The 17,879-nt window shown below is 34.8% G+C and overlaps 1 protein-coding gene across 1 annotated transcript; it reads left to right on the forward strand.

Annotated features, from left to right (window-relative positions):
- Nucleotides 1-843: 843 nt before the first annotated feature.
- LOC135596980 (thioredoxin reductase NTRC-like) lies at nucleotides 844-15,570 on the forward strand. The gene is made up of 10 exons (XM_065089328.1): nucleotides 844-1,207; nucleotides 3,577-3,790; nucleotides 3,906-4,011; nucleotides 5,167-5,432; nucleotides 8,423-8,702; nucleotides 10,031-10,138; nucleotides 10,549-10,635; nucleotides 10,723-10,827; nucleotides 14,105-14,235; nucleotides 15,346-15,570. The coding sequence occupies exons 1-10, from the start codon at nucleotides 985-987 to the stop codon at nucleotides 15,404-15,406; spliced, it is 1,581 nt and encodes a 526-aa protein (XP_064945400.1). The 5' UTR covers nucleotides 844-984; the 3' UTR covers nucleotides 15,407-15,570.
- The last annotated feature ends 2,309 nt before the right edge of the window (nucleotides 15,571-17,879 follow it).

Here is a 17,879-nt window from a genome sequence, read left to right on the forward strand (position 1 = left end):
TAAGGAGTTCGTGAAGCTTGATAAGAGCATGTTGATCGAGGTCATAATGGCAACCAATTATCTCAATGCAAGGCCATTGCTCGATCTAACTTGTTAATCCTTGACTAACACTGTTAAAAATATATTGGTCTAAGATGTGAGAGAATATAAAGATGTGAGAGAGTGACTTTACTGAGGAAGAAGAAAATATAATTTCGACTAAGGGTGATTAGTTTTCCAAGAATGCTTGTCCTAATTTCATGATAACTGTGGGCATCCGAGTAATTTTTTTTATCATTATAAGATTAATTTTTTAGATAAATTGATACGATGACTGTGATGGTAAAAACCCAATGCACTAGTACTTACTAAGAACATGAGTTGATTTTGAAATTACTTACAGATTTGTTATTATGTAATGTTTTGGTTTATTGCGTGGTAATTTTGGACATCAAGATTGGAAATGATTTTTTTCTGATATCAAACAATTTTATTTTACTTGAGATAAATTATCAAACAATAAATTATGCAAGCCTCCTGAGAATGGAAGACTATGAACAGTGTGTTTGTAGGATCTCTTGTAATTTTTGTAACCACAAATTCAGACAATCCTTGCGATATCCCTTAAGATAGATTGGTGGAAGCAAAATTCAGGATTTCATAAATCTTACGAGAAAAGAAAAAAAGAATTAATGGAAGTCCGAGACATAAATGTTACGAGAAAAGGAAAAACAATTAATGGAAGCAAAATTTGGGATGTAAAATGTTACGAGAAAAGAAAAAAAAATTGAAATAAGCCAAGAAGAAGACAAACGATGGAAGGGAGAGGCCGGCGTTGGGTCATCAGATAACGGATGACACGACGGCCCCTCTCCACCAACGAAACCTTAACCCAAACCCCTGTTTACCTGTTTCTTTCCGCTGCCTTCTCTCTCTCTCTCTCTCTCTCTCTCGCTGATCAGTCTATCTTCTCTCCGCCTCCTCTTTCTCCCGTCTCCGATTCAAATGGCCGTTTCTCCGGTAGGTATGACGGCTGTTGTCTCGGTGGCGGTGCCCTCGACATCCTCCCTCCCATGCCACCGGCCCATTCTCCTACGGGTTCCCCCACTTCGCTGCCCGTCCCGGCGCCCTCTGAACCCTTGGGTCGGCCGTCGCGCCAGCGCTCCCGTCTCCGCTACCCCGGCCGCCTCTTCCACGGACGAGGTCGCCGCAGTCTCTCCTTCAGGAGGTATAACGCTGACGCCCTTTTGCCTTTTCTAGTTCTGCTTCTTTTGAAACTTGTGAGGCTTGGCTTGCTTGATGCGGCTGTTGCCGAATTATTCCCCCTGTTTCTATCATACGTTCTTGTCGATGTTGATGTTGGACGAATCATGGTCCTCAGCTCAAGAAGTTGTTCTTGAAGAATTTGCATTACCTTGCTGATTTCACTTTTATATATGATTTGCTGCCTTGAAGGGTATTGGAAAAGTATGCCTTTTCTTTGTTGGTCACAACTTATAGGTATCTCATCATCAATGCGAACATAGTACGAGTGATCAAACATGCCACACTGGTGGGTGGAAGTAATTGAAATGCAACTAACTAAAAGAATTTTGAAGAAGATAAAGGGAACTTTCACCACACTGAATATGCCTTTTCCAATATCCGCATTGTATTCTATAAAGTCTGCAATTGTTTGACTGTGACACTAGAGTTATCATCTAATGAAATGCTGATTTATCTGTAGTATTATATACAGAAGGGAAAAGAAAAAAAACGTCCAAGGATTTTTAGAATCATCTCATGTAACTGACCTTTAACCAAACATGTGACTGTCTCCTGAATATCTTTTCCTCCTATGAGGACACTTATACTATGTTTTAAAATTCTTGAATCTGATTGGCCTTTTATTGGTTGATTATTGATCTATTGTTATACTATAACTAATCAAATCTAAATACGATAAAGGCCTCTGATTCAGTAGGCCAATTCCTTGAAAGACAGTGTTATTACTATATTCCAACATTACAATTAGACAATGGAAGCGTCCTATCTAGGGACCAAATTGGTCATTTAATTTACTTAAGATCCTTACGTCATCCATATGGCTTCCAATTATGAACTTGGAATTGTGAGTTTAGAGACTATAATGGTATCTCTGGTTCATTTAGCAAATACAGCATCATGGATAATTATATTCTTTCGTAGTCTTAGTGCTCTCCCATTCTTAACTTGCTTTTGATGTCAATGGAAGGATACAAAATGAGTTTTCCATGTATCACTGCCATCTCTTATATCACATTCCAAGGGAGCTAACATACATAAGAGGTGATCTGGGGTACCTTTGGATGATTCAGTAAGATTTAGAAATTATTTTAACATTTGAATGACTTAGTTCATAGATCTAGTCTATTTTGATTGGCTACTGGAGACAATTGCATGCTATGTGTGTGTACCGAGTGTGTTCTTTAGCACACATTAGTTTAAGCTGTGGGAGAGCCACTACTGTTTAAGGAATACATTTTAGAATTTGAGGAGCAATTCAGCTATGTATGTAAGATCAGCAGGTTTCAGTTATTCTTCGCAAAAAAAGTCTACTTACATCAAGCCATGGGTATAAGAACACTAGAGTCATGCTATAAAAAAATCTCGTAACGTAATCAAGAGCCACAAGATTGATTGGTTAAGCATGTGGAAGTTGCTCACAATACTGATGGTAAAACTTGACGGAAAAGGATTTTGAAGTAGCTATTTGTGGTAAAGCAAGTTATCCAGTTAAGAACTTCAATAATTTTTTACACACTTTTTCTTAGGACTTCAGCAGGATATCAAGTGTGGAACTCAGTGTGAATGATTACAGAAAATTCCAAAGTAATAAGAATATGTACTTTTTCTAGTTTCAGTGATTTTCCATGTGATTTTTAGACTGCAGTGTTAATGGTACATCGATACCAAATGATATTTCAGTGCACTACACCTGTAAAAAATATAATTTGCAAGATGAGTCGGGCAGTGGCTCACAATACTCATGCTGTTTTAATTTTTTGTAAGGTGAGCATCTTGCTTTGCTCGGATGAGTGGCTAGGTAAGCACTTACCACCTTGGGCAGTTTGGAACCTTGGTTCCTTTTAGCCCAGGCGTACCTTTGACAATACTGCTTGCAAATGGAAATTCAGTATATTGCCATATTTTGGGGCCACCACTGCCAACGTTCATTGACATGAGTGTTTGATTGCATGTTTGGTTTTAATATTGAAATTTTTTCTTTCTTTTATTTGGAAATTTTGTTCTTCTAGAGATAAGCTTTTTTTTTAGTTTGTCAGCAGGTCATCCTGTTGCTTTTTTACAAAATTATACCAATCAACTGTAATAAATTATTAGTCCATGTTATTTATGAGTGTATTATGTAAGTATGGATCTCATCTCTCTATCTCCCTGTCTGTCCATTAAAACTCCCCCAAAATAAACATTTAGATGTTTGAAAATCATGGCATTTGTGGCCATCTATTTTTCTATTCATCTTAAAGAAGTGCATTGAGGTATATGATTGTCATCTGCTTTTAGCTATTAGAAATTGCTGGATTATTCTGTAAAATTTAAATGAGATACTTGCTGCAGATTCTTCTAGTGGAATTGAGAACTTGGTGATCATTGGTTCTGGTCCAGCTGGTTATACTGCAGCTATATATGCTGCTCGTGCAAATTTAAAGCCTGTTGTGTTTGAAGGTTATCAAGTAGGTGGTGTTCCAGGAGGGCAGTTAATGACTACTACAGAAGTTGAAAATTTTCCTGGGTTTCCAGAAGGGATAACCGGTCCTGATTTGATGGATAGGTATATAAGTCATGCTACATGCCTAAATGCTTTCGCTTTGTAATTTTTTTCTTTTCTATATTAACTAATAAATCATTACTTGATTTTATAACTTACAATCATGACATTTGCGTAGGATGCGACGGCAAGCTGAACGTTGGGGTGCTGAACTTTTTCAAGAAGATGTCGAATTTGTTGTTGTCCGGACTAATCCTTTCATCATCCGCAGTAGTGAGCGTGAGGTGACATTTACCTCTTTCTAGTTTCTACCAAATTCATTCTGAAAATATCCATATAGAAAAGTTCATATATGCTGCTTCGCAAAAACAATTAAAACAGAAATTTTATAATTGACCATATGCAAACTTTTTCCTCATCTATTTTATTGCATTGGAAGTCTGAAATCTCTAAGAACCTTCCCAACTCTTTTATTATCTATATGGTGCACTCATAATATCAATTAAGTGGTAGTTTGGTGCAAGGAACACCATCTCATGTAGACCGGCTATGTTGGTTCCTAGTTGGACCGGTATTTAACGATAGTCACTAGTGTATCATATGTTGGTACAATGGTATGCATTGGTATTCCAAAAATAGCTCGAAATTTAAAAAATCCCATTTTAATTTTTTCATATAATTTCTTGGTATGTAAACTATATTTAAATAAGAATAAAGTGTAGCTAAACCGTAAATTTATAGAAAGTATATGTTATTTGGATTAAAATAAAAATTTTCAACCTTGAATATAAAATTTTAAGGTGATGTTTCTATCATGTCTTACATTTGAATTGGACTGACATTTTTGAAACTCAAAGAGTACAGTTCCATGATAATCAACATGAATAAAATAAAATAAAAAAACATGAATATGGTAAGATCCTATGTAGAAATTCTCAAAAGGAAGTATGTTTCTAGTTTGGGAATTGTATATACTCACCATTTATATGTTTCTTGAAATGGTTCTCTTCTGTTTTTAGTTTCCTTTTAGCAGCATATATATGGCCAGTCTCCAGCTACTTATGCAGAATAAAAGGAGTTAATATTTGATCTTAGTTGGACCATGATGTGGCTACTCGATACTCTATTGAGAAGACATGTAACATGTCATATACCTAATAAATCATTAGATGAAGTGTTATGTTTTTTTTGCTGACTTGAAGATGTCCAATTACTGCTATATGGATATTGATAAAAAAAGGTTCATTCCTTGCCTATTATGTAAAAAACGATGAGGATTTTAGAAAAGGTCATCCAGCCATATAAAAGATATGAATGTCCTAAATTTTTTTAACATGGTAAAAGTTGATATTAAGCTAGTTTATTTGATGCCAATGTTCTTTTCTATATTCTATGTTGTGATGTTAATTTTTTTTTCCTTTTTTGGTTTATGCATATAGGTAAAATGCCATAGTCTTATCATAGCAACAGGAGCAAATGCCAAAAGAGTTAGGTTGCCTCGTGAAGACGAATTTTGGAGTAGAGGGATCAGTGCTTGTGCAATATGTGATGGAGCATCACCACTATTCAAGGGGCAAGTATTGGCTGTTGTTGGAGGAGGTGACACAGCTACTGAGGAAGCATTATACTTGACCAAATATGCACGCCATGTACACTTGCTTGTTCGTAAAAACCATCTGCGGGCATCTAAAGCTATGCAAGACAGGTTAGTTAACTTAATGCAATAATTTATTTTCCAGCCGAAGTCTTTTTGGGTCTTTATGATTTAAATCTTCATAATGAATGAGCATCTTTTTCTTCTAATAACAAAGCTCTTCTGATAATGAGCAAATATCCACATAATATACTCACATATATGAGGAAACTAATCAATAATAAACCTCTACCTATTATTTAAATGAGCTTTGAAATCCTCCATGTTTATCTCTTTCATATTCCAAGATCAGTCTATTCTAGTGCCAGGTCATGGATATTCTTTTTACAACAATATTTATTGGTGGAAACTAGAGGGCGGGTCTTGGTGTCATGCTAAGGTTGCTTGCAATCTATTTGAATAGGACTCGAATCGTGGAAATTATCTTCATTCTTGCATGGTAGGGTTGCATAGATTGACTCTTCTCAGAGCTCTCATTGACCGTTCCCATACCCCTCATCAGTGTGGGATCTTGGAGTCTGGCAATCCTTTTTTCATTTATTGGACAAGATCGTATCCATTCAAGTTATTCAAAAATTTTTTTATTGGTAAGATGTCTAGAGCTCTTCATCTTAAAGTAGTTCATCATCTTGTTGATCCTATTCAGGTGTGTCCTTTAATGCTGATAGAGTAAAATGTTACATTGTTTGCTGAAGTGAAAATTTTCGTTGCAGTTTGGCTTGTTAGCCTCCATAATTTTGACATATATCTAGCTTAAGCTTTGTTGATCAGGTACCTTCTTGTATATGTAAATAGTTTTATAAGGTCTCTGACTTAATTTTCTTTATGAAGCCCTCAAATTAGTGGACTAGCTGAATTGATCTCCTATGTCAAATTAGAATATTTTGCAATCAACATACTTTGTGAAGCATCTAACTGGTTCAACTATGCCTTGTTAGGACTAGGAGATCCATCTCACTGAGACCTTCCATTACTTGCTTGTCTACCTTACAAAATCTTTTCTAACCTATTTATTTAAATAGTCTTGAGGTTTTATGTCATATCTAATATTGTTGATGGTTAGATGGTTCATTCTTAGATTCTGGTTTGGGACTTGACTAAGTGTATACCCAAAATTGGATGATAATTTGTTGTACTAGTGAAGGTGCCAAAGTTCCAAATTGCTTGAGGAGATAGGTGCTTGGCCGAATGAAGCAACACACTCATTATTATAAAAAAATTATAAAAATATATAATTAAGAATAAAGACAAACATTAAAATAAAAATTAGATGATCATTAAAATAAAAATAGAAAGAGGTATATTCTGATGTCTTTGGCAACGGAGAGTGTGGCTGAGAGGGTAGCAGATTAATGTCAACAAAGAGCTGAGAGGTGGTGGGGGTGGGGGAGACTGGTGATGGAGACTTGACAACAAAGAGATGAGAGGGCAGCAGAGAGCTGAGAAAGCAATGAAGAGTTGAGAAGGCGAGAGGGAGCTGAGGGGAGATCAAGGAGACTGAGAGGTACCGAGCCGACAGTTGAGAGCTGAGAGGGTTGAGGAGACTAAGACGGTGATTGAGAGGTATTGGTCCTCTTAGTATTACTAAAATTAAATCTCATATCTTGTCTTAGTCCTATTTAATTTAAAACCATCGATTTCTTAGATTCAAGGTTTGTAATGTTGCACAATACAGTTCAATACAGGCAGTATTTATCAGTCCGAAAACCTATCGGTGCACAAACCAGGTGAAACCAAGCATTGTGCCTAGTTTGTAGTGTACCATTTGGTATAAGGCCTATACTACTTCGTACATCCAAGACAGGGATTGTACCATCTGGTATGGGGCTTGTACCACCTAATACACAACGGTACAAGCCTTATACCGTGTGTCCTATTTTGCTTTCTGAGCTTTTTTTTCAGGCTTTTTCCAAAACTTGGTACATACTAGCGTACCGACACTACGGATTGGTATCTAGTTTAAAACTAATTCAATTGGAACTCTCATCAAATGAGACAATATCATCAGGGAATAATGTAAACCATGGAAGTCTATTTTGTATATACTATAAGTTCATCCATTACCAATCACTGCATGAGAGTTAAGAATCATCATTTGTGGATTAATTTTGGAGAAAAGAGTAAGGTTTAAGTTTACTTGACCAAACATTGCAGTGATTGGTTGCTAGAAAGCTTTGTGTCAGTGCATTGAGCAGTGTGGACACTTGGTGTGTTTAAAAGTACATCATGCATCCTAGACGTGATTGAAAAATATGAAGTCTGCAACCAATTGAGGGTTTCTAGCTGGAAGTTTGAAACCAATAGAGGAACTTTGAAAGAAAAAGAGTTGTGATTGAAAAATATGAAGTCATTAAAAGTACACCAATTTCGATGCTTCGAATCAAATCTACTTTGTTATATGTTAGAAGTTAGAACAACTTTGCTCTGTTTCACATGTGAGAAGCTACTTAATCAAGAAAAGAAAAAAACTTGTTTCTGCTTTAGTTACTCCTGGGTACATGTTAAATTGATATGTTCAGTATTGTTGGCAGCTTGTCTTGGTATGATGTGCTGGTGGATATGCCTGGGTATTTTCAGTAATGAAAATGTTGGTAGATATTTTCTTCTTTGCACAAGGTCATGACGACTGCATGCACGACTGACTTTGTAGTGGTTGATAATTGCTGTCATCCTCTTGTTCCATGTTTATCCATCCACTATGGGCAACATGTTTCACCAAGCTTAAATTTGTGATACTAATCATGGTCCAATTGGGTATCTTTCTTTTGGTATAATACTTACTAAGACTACTTAATAACTTGTAGCAATCTGCGTATCTGACATAATAATGATCATTCCATTTGTAACATGAGGATGTTCCACAGTTCTTTGTAGGTTATAAAGTCCAGTAATTAATCAACAATACCCTATTGTTTTATTACTTAACAGCTTTGATGGATCTTGTATACTGATGCAAGCAAGTTACTACAAGCATTGATGATGGTAAATATTCAATCCCTGAATGTTTTTTTAACAGGTTGATTATGGCGAATGTTTCACAGAGTATTCAACAACCCAAATATCACAGTGCACTTCAATACAGAAGCCATGGACGTTGTTAGCAATAGCAAGGGCCAGATGTCAGGAGTTTTAACAAAAAGAGTTGATACAGGCGAAGAATCAGTACTCGATGTAAAAGGTCTATTCTATGGTATAGGGCATACTCCAAACAGCCAGTTGTTGGAAGGACAAATTGAACTTGATAGTTCTGGATATATCTTAGTCAAAGAAGGCACAGCAAAAACTTCAGTTGAAGGTGTCTTTGCTGCTGGTGATGTACAGGTAATGCTGATGTTTCTTTTTGTACTTGCATGATTGTTTTCTTGTCTTATTTAATTCTAATATTTATTTTTCTAGACTGTTTTCCATGATATATATTTGTACTTCGTCGAGATATACCATAATTTCTTGATAATTCTTCACAGTTTTGCATCTTGTAAGATAGAAGGAAGATGAACAACACCCTTTGCATATGCTTAAAGCAAAATTAACATGGTAGTAGTTAAATAAAAATTTATTTGTTTGTGTTGTTTTGTAACCAGGATACCTTGGATTGGGGGATTTGGACCCGATCCAACTTATTCATATAGGGTTGGTGAGAAACCCAATATTGATAATATCTTTTATCTATTTCCAAGGGTGAAAGAGTATAGAGGCTGTGATGGCAGCAGCAGTTGCTGCCACCAATCTGATGGCTACTATCCGACTAACTGTAGAGATGAGGATAAGACTCAGCAGGATCAGAGAGAGAGAGAGAGAGAGAGAGAGAGAGACTTTGTGTAATGTCGCTGCTGTGACATGGTTATGCAGAGTAAGTCACGGACAGCAGACAGGCCTTTGATCTACTCCTTGAGTGGTTTCATGTTAGCCTCGTTCGAATTAATGATATTTAAGGATTGTTCTGGTTACTAAATAATATTCAAGAATGTTCTTTCTGAATATCCTTTTAAACATATGTTATCCAAGGTTTCTTTGCTTCTATATTTTCAAACAAGTGCCTATTTTCCTTTTTTGGCTAGGATTTTTTCTTGGTGTTATAACCCATATCGAGAATCTTCCTGAAGTGACCAAGTGCTGTCCTCATGAAAATTCTAGACATACCTCTAAACACACTAGAAGTCCATTTTGGTCCCAGAGGATGCTAGATCTGGTTCGATTGACTTAAATTGGGATTTGATCAAACACAGTCTCCTTTGTGATGGATTGCTACTTTGGGACTATCAAGGGTTGGGTCATGGAATATGCTTCTTTCTTGGGGCAAATTAGCTTATATTTTGACTCTCTTCAAATCCCACATTAATCTAATTCGTGCAGTTGACATTTCTTTGTCATACACAGATTATACCCCTTTGACTAGGTTAACTTAAACCTTTTTAACTGAGGAGCATTTGGATGGTCAAACCAAAAAACACCAACTTAACCTTGGTCAGAAACCAAGCTCAGCCTAAGTAAACCATATGCAAGTTAAAAAAATTTTAATGTGATATTGGATTTGTAAGTTTCAGGTCAAAAACTGAAAAATGATCTGGTAGAAAAACTGTAATTTATGTTGGGTTGGAAGTTGGAACAATTAAAATCCAGGATTCTCACTTTCTTGTTGGTGATGGTAGGATCATGAGTGGAGGCAAGCGATTACTGCTGCTGGTTCTGGATGCGTTGCTGCTTTATCTGTTGAAAGATATCTAGTTTCAAACAATCTTCTTGTTGAGTTCCATCAGGTAATATGTTTCAGTATAATTCAATCAGATATTACTGGCTTATGTTACTGTGAAATTCAATCTGATGGCTACTACTATCTGACTAGAAGGTTAGTTGTTGCTACTGTGAAAACTTAATGGATGTAAACCTAAATCCAATAAAGTTTTACCTTTATTGTGATTAGATGGTATACTAGAAGTTGCATCTTTGAGTATACTGATTCACTATGTTCAATTTTAATGTACACCCAATGTTTCAGTATTGATTATTGGGCCACTTATAATTTGTGGTAAAAGTTAACTGTTTTGTTTAATCACAATTGACACCAATAGAGAAGATGTTAAGTCAAACTCATAAGCACCTGCCATCATGAACATGAGTGAATACATTTAAATCAGTATGCCATTGTATTGTTTTTCATTTTTAACAGCCTGTAACTGAAGATGTCAAGAAGGAACTTACTGACAAGGATGTACAAATGGGTTTTGATATAACACTGACAAAGCACAAAGGACAGGTAACAGAAGTTCATTTCATTTGATAGTGTACCATCAACATGAGAGCTTTTATTTTACATCACTTTAATTGGAGCTGGATCTTGCAGTATGCACTTCGGAAGTTGTATCATGAAAGCCCAAGGTTATTATGTGTTCTATATACAGCACCAACATGTGGTCCATGTAGGACACTGAAACCAATTTTAAGCAAGGTACCATAAGATTATGCCTTGAAAACAATTATTCATGTACTTGTATGCCTAGATATTTAATCTCAGGTTTGTGTTCCTTTTTATAGTCATTATTATTTTTCATATTGTCCAAAACTCCATGCTGTATCTATTGTCTAATTTTACATTGATAATAACAACAACTAACCTTCTAGTCCTGAATTTTTTGGAGTGTTACAATAAATTAGAATCTGGTAATTGTAACTGCACATGTGGGAACCATATTATAGCACACTGGGTATTGGGATCATGGCAGCATACAAGGAACATGACAAGACAAACCGAGATGGAAGAACAGAGGGATATCTTGTTCTTTCTTTGTTGCAATAATGGTAATTATGTTGGCCTTTGAACAACAGAGCGGTTTCAGGATCTGCACATGCTCATCAAAAACACTTGGCTAGTTTTTTTGTTACTAGGTGTAATTGAGCTAAGCTATAGAAAGATCACCAATGTCTAAGCTTCAGTTGGAATTAATCTTGAGCCTAGATAAATGATCAATCTGGGCTTGTTACATTATGATTAATTGTTAGATTTTGAGCCTAACTTGAAATCAAGCCAATCACAACCCTCAATGAAGTGGCTTGATGAGCTAAATTCATATTTCATCCATGACTGAGATGGACTATTGATTTACATCCTTTTTAATCTCAACTTTGAAGAGTGGTTCAGGCTTGGGTGTATTGGTCTTCTATGGTGTTATATTATTATCTCAACGTACCTTGTTACTTGGGGTAAGCAATTGAAATGGAAACAAACATTCATTATAGTTTCAAAATTAAAATAAATTATTTTAAGAGTGAATATGGACTCCATACATTGTAAGGCAAGTTTATACTTAGTAAACTTGTTGTTTGGTATTTAGGTGTACGCATGCATGCATATGCATAACTTTGAGCCATCTTGAGTTCTCAACTGAACAGTGATAATTTCAGGCTTGGCTTGATATACACCTTTGAGCCAGTCTTACTTTCTGGCTTGCTTGTTTATATATGAGTCAAGCTTAACTGAAAGTCAATTCAAGATGATCTCAAGTTGTACATCCGTAGCTTTTTACAACAAGCAACCTTTTTTATGATCAAGCCAATTAAACATGTATTCATGAGAATCTAAGACTGGTACGTTTTCTTATATTAATTGCTTCCACTAGGATCGTCCAACTTTAAGGAATTATTATTTATGGTGTCAAGTACATGTGGATCGACAAGTTCACAGTTCTCCGATTTCTACAAAGCCAATAGAAGCTTGAGCTAAAGGTCCTAAACCTCAGCTCACGAATGGTTTAGAAGAGTTTGAAATTGCAATTAAAACCTTCATCATGGAAGGAAATTGGTACTCAAGCAGTCTTTTGTAATTCGTTAGTTGTTAAAGACTCTAACATGGGGAAAAGGCCATTTCACGAAACATGAAATGAACTTTGCTGGGCACCAGTTAGCATTTCTTAAAAGCTTATTGCATGGTGTCCATGAGTGTATAGAACATATGGGATATTTCAGCATCAGGTTCAAACAGTTACGGTAGAAATTCACCATTGAGATCAATTAAAATGTCGGCCCTTTGCTTATTCCAACGAGGGTTCCAAAGTTGGAGAACTTCATGCTTGCAAGAGTTTTGCACTTAATATGAAGTTTTAATTTAAGCTGGCTGAAAATATTATGAAAGCATAAATAATTATTTTGGGCATTGTCGTCGTTATTTATCATATCCTTCAGTAACATGGCCTCACTATGTCCAGTGCTTGGCTAAGGATGCATTTTCTGGCTTCATGATTACAACATGACTTTTCTAGTAATAGTTTCACTTTCTCCAATGAGTGCTCCTGGTCCTGTCTTTCCAGCATTCTTTATCAATATCAATCAAGTGGCTTTCTCTGCTTTGTTTCTGCTCCTTTTGTTCCACTCACACCATAGGTATTTGGTTTTCATACCTAAACTTGCCTCTTTATCCTGGGGTGAGTATGTGGGCTTGGAGAAAGCTCTATAAGAATTGATAACCCCAAGATGTTATGTTCCTCTCTGTGGCCCATGCGTTGCACCGGCGAATTGGATGATTTGCCTTTTTAAAAATACAAGAAGCGTGACATTTTTCCGGCTATTGAAGTCCTGCTGTTGGTAGGAAATGGATAGCTTAATAAAATAGGTAGCCTATCCATTCTTTCTTGGATTCTATAATCTCCATGTCATAAGGTTTTGGGTCCTTTGGGACCCAACTTCAGGTATCATAGTTCCACAAGATTAGTATTAGGTTTTGTTGGCTACAGGATCAACAGGATTAATAGAATTGGATTGATGAGATTGAAATCGGTTGAGAAAACAATTCAAAATAAAAATTATAATAAGTATGGAAATATTAGAAAATTTATAAGACAAAATTTGAGAAAAGATACTTTATACAAAAATAAATAATTTCAATTGCAAAATAAAACATTATATACAAGATAACAATACAAACTAATAATTTATCAGAAAATATTCATTGTATATTTTTAAAAAATATATCATAAAATGATATTAATGTAGTAAATAATTCAGAAGGCTTAAATTTTGTGCACCTATAGCTTTGAAAATAACAATGGACTGAAAGACCCTATTGCTTCTGAAAACACCATCTTGTAAGTGTTATGGTCTTCCTTCAAGATTTATGGTTTACCTTTTCTTCTCCTTCCCGTCCTTCCACTCCTCACATCTTTCTTTGTACAGTATTTTAGGTAGAAAAATAATGCCAATGCAGGTCCTTAGTGTAATTCAAAATTTCTTTATATGGCTTCTAATACATAAACTGTATTAGCGTGGGTTAGTTGACAAAGAAAGAATATCTGTATTAGTTTGAAACACCCATCTCAATTTAGTAACCCACACCTAGGAAGCTGGTAAAATAATACATGGTTATTACTTCATTTTTTGCATCAGGGTTTTCTACCGAAAACACTACACAACCTAATAAGACTTTATTAGAGACTAACAAAAGAGATTTGATTGTCTTTGATTTAACTAAATATGTCGCCTTTTACATAGTTCAATGATGAAAAAATATTTGTGTAGCTAACCCTAAATGACTGGAACATTACTCTTTGTTGTTGTTGTATAATTTCCATTCCTTTATCCTAATGAAGCTTAGATAGAGGTAGGCAAAAACCATCATGCGCCGGCCTGACCTGTCTTCAGTTTTTCTTTCAGTATTCGTTTTGAGAAGTCTTGTTAAGGCGAGTATTACCACTTGTTTATTAGCATAAGTAAAATGGAACTTTCTTTTATCGCAGGTGATAGATGAATTTGATCAAAATGTGCACTTCGTTGAAATTGACATTGAAGAAGACCCTGAAATTGCAGAAGCAGCGGGAATTATGGGAACACCCTGTGTTCAATTCTTTAAAAAAAGGGAAATGCTTAGGTCAGTTTGATTATATCTAGAGCACTGTGGCTGCTTTAATACATATTGGTTGAACTTGCTCTTTCTTGCATGCACCTGCTATTTTTTTGGATAAATTTCATCCAGTTTGCTGTTGAATATTCCTAGAATACAGAATAAGATTTATTTTCATGGACTGAGACTATTAAACCACTACAGAATTTTGTCATTTCAACCTTGCCTTGTGCTTCCCTAGATGAAGACAATATTCACGATGTCTCCGTGCTAGCTTGAACTTCCTAGAAAGAAATCTATGAAATGTATAAATCTGCACAGGCATTCATATTGGTTTCTCTTGGTGCATATTCATTTTAATGGATTTCAAGTGTGATGATCTCAGCATGTTTATATTGTAGATTGTCCATCTGATATTTGATTGGAGATTAAGATCTTATAAAGCTAGACTATGTTGTGTAGTGTTTCCGGTAGAAAATAAGGTCAATGCATTAACATGAAGAGACAGATTGCTGTCTCTGGACCATATTCAAATTATACTAATCTCAATTGACGACTATGTATTCTTTTACTAGCTTCCTAGGATGATGGGCCTTTGTATGGAGATATCCACTGTTGAATAATTCTGGTCTAGATATTATAACTTTAGAGGATGTATTGGAAGTCTCAACTAATAGATGTGTCCTTTTTTTTACTGGTAAGGTTCCTGGGGGCTGGGAGTACCCAACATATCCTTGTCCTTTAGAGTTCTGAGCTCCAAGGAAACAATGATACAGCTTTATATACTCATTTTCTCCTAAACTTACAAATTAACCTGTTAAAGTCTAAGTTTATGACTTAGCATTTGATCGAGATATGTGAACTCCAATATGCTTGCCAAGCAGAACTGATGCAAGATTGAGATGGATGTTTTGGACTTAAGCCAAAACTCAATTGTGTCTAGACAATTTTTTATTGCAGCCTAGTCATATGTGCTTGTTCCCATGTTTTATATCAAGAAAAGAAGAAAATGTTTGTGACTACTATTACCTGATCTAATGACAGCATAGGCAACTTGCTAGTTCTCTGCAGATACTGTCTCATGTCATTCTCTTGTTCATGGCCTATTATTAATCTTCTTTTTGGTTCTACCTGCAGGACAGTACCTGGTGTGAAAATGAAGAAAGAATACAGAGAATTTATCGAGGCAAACAAATGAAAGAAACAAAACTTGCAGTTTTAGGTTCTGTTGGTTTTTCTGTTTTGCTCTTCAATTTACCCATCCAAAATGCCAATTTTCCAACTTTTCTGGAAACCCAAATATGTACATTCAGTGATCTTTAGGAAATGCTTAATTTACAACTTGGATATCCCATTCTCTCAGGTAATTTTGTTTGGAGACGAGTTCAAGAATCTCATGATTTATCTGTTGTCCGTTGAAGGTTCTTTTTTCATTTGCAAGTTGTGAAATATATGAAAGCTTCATTTAAATGTCTATTCAAAACGATAATTCCTGTTAAGATATTCTAGCATTTTGCAATTATGATTTGATCAAAATACTCTTTATACTCTTTCTGCTTTTATTTATCGGATAGAATGAAGAAATTTGGCTTACTGGCTCTTTTATATATTTGCATGGATAAATATTTGTTAATAGGGTTAAGGTTCATTTTAGTTTTTATGACTTTGGCCATGAATCATTTAAGTCTTTATGATTTACTCGTATCTAAAATAATTTTTATATTTTTAAAAATATAGTATATAAGTTTTTTTTTATTAAATTTTAGTTAATGATATATTGATTTATAATAAATTATTAATATAATGAAATGTGTAATTTAAGTTTAAAAAATGAGTTCATTTTAGCTCTTATGGTTTGATTTTGTTTGTCTAAAATAATCTATATATTTTTAGAAATGTAATATATAAGTCCTTCCTATTAGAGTTTGTTTACATGACATGTTGACTCATAATAAATTATTAATATAATAACATGTATAATTTAAGTTAAAAAAAGATTTATCTTATCGAAGAAGAGGAAACGACGAAGGTCATAGTGGTGGATGAAAGTGGAGAGGCAAAGGTATGAGATCAGAGGCGACGGTAGGGGAGAGTTGGACTATCACATCATAGGTGTGATGAGTGGGAGTGCAAGAGAAGATGAAGTGGGAGGTGGTAGGGATGAAGACGTCCAAAAGGAGGAAGAGGGATCAATAGACCATTACATGCTTAGTGTCGTGCTAGTTGATGCACATCCACATGAGATAGGATCGGAAGTTTCTGAGCTTGTCGTTAACGTGAGAGATGTTGCATGCGTACGACACCTTGCTAGGCAGCAACGACTCGATGTTGTTATTAGTGGTCACTTCTACGATGACACCTTCTCTCGCCATTGATGGTGATATTAATTTTTTTATTTTAATTATAAGTATTATTATATTAATGATTTATTGTTAGTCAGCATACAACGTAAGTAGACTCTAACGTCTATTGACTCATACTTGACAAAAAGAGTTTATATGATATGTTTTTAAAAATATAAGGGTTATTTTAGATACGAGCAAAATTATAAGGGCTTTAGTGGTTAATGATCAAAACCGCATGAGTTAATATGAATTTTTTTAAATTTAAATTATATATATCATTATATTAATTAATTATTTATTAAGAGTTAGTACGTCACGTAAACAGATTCTAACGTTTATTAACTCAAATTTGATGAGATGAGTTTATATACTACATTTTTTAAAATATATAAATTATTTTAAATACGAATAAACCATATGAGTTGATGAGATGAGTTTATATATTACGTTTTTTAAAATATATAAATTATTTCAAATACGAATAAACTATATGAGCTGATTTATAGTCAAAACCATAGTAGCTAAAATAGAACTTTTGCCTTTGTTAATATCACGTGTCTATCAAAGTAATGCCACTTACTAGGTTTTGTTCCTTTGTTGTATTTAGGAATTAGGAGTATTCTTTTCGCGGAGACATTCGACCGAGGGAAATTAATAAAAGAAGAAGGAACCCACGCTAATGTTCTGTTCTTAGTATCATGTTGTTTCGATGGTTGTCTATTATTAATCACACATGAGATGATAGATCAAATTAGAGGTGGCACACCTATGCATTTGTGAGGAGTGGCTTACGAATTTACTGATTCTAACTTAGTTGCTCACTTTACAACTTGTACAACTCAATTCAAAATTAGTATAACCATAACGAGGCATGTCTGTTTTTTTGTGTCATCTATGTTGATGCTTATTTTCATATTATAAGGATAAGTATTAACATAATTAATTATTATTTTTTACTATGTTAGATACGAAATTAGTATCATGTTTGAATATGTCCATGTTAAATAAATATATATAATTAATTAAAATAAATAAAAAAATATTAAAAAAATCACATTAGAAGTTATCGATGAGAGCATTGTGTCAATTTGAGCTAACACTGAAAGAAAAAAGAATTAATATTACATAGAAGTAGGAAAACATTAAAAGATTGTTCGGACCATATTTTCAGACTTTTGGGACTGATCCGGACGAAAATAAAATCCTCAGCCTCAGTATTGAAGAGATGATGCCCTGTGATCATATTCTTTTCCACAGTAGACGAGCAAATGATGATAAGTTCATCAAAACGAGCCCAATTCGCAAGCCGAATGTGTCGGTTTGTTG

Source organism: Musa acuminata, chromosome BXJ1-11 (genome assembly GCF_036884655.1).
Source record: "Musa acuminata AAA Group cultivar baxijiao chromosome BXJ1-11, Cavendish_Baxijiao_AAA, whole genome shotgun sequence".
Classification (NCBI taxonomy): domain Eukaryota; kingdom Viridiplantae; phylum Streptophyta; class Magnoliopsida; order Zingiberales; family Musaceae; genus Musa; species Musa acuminata.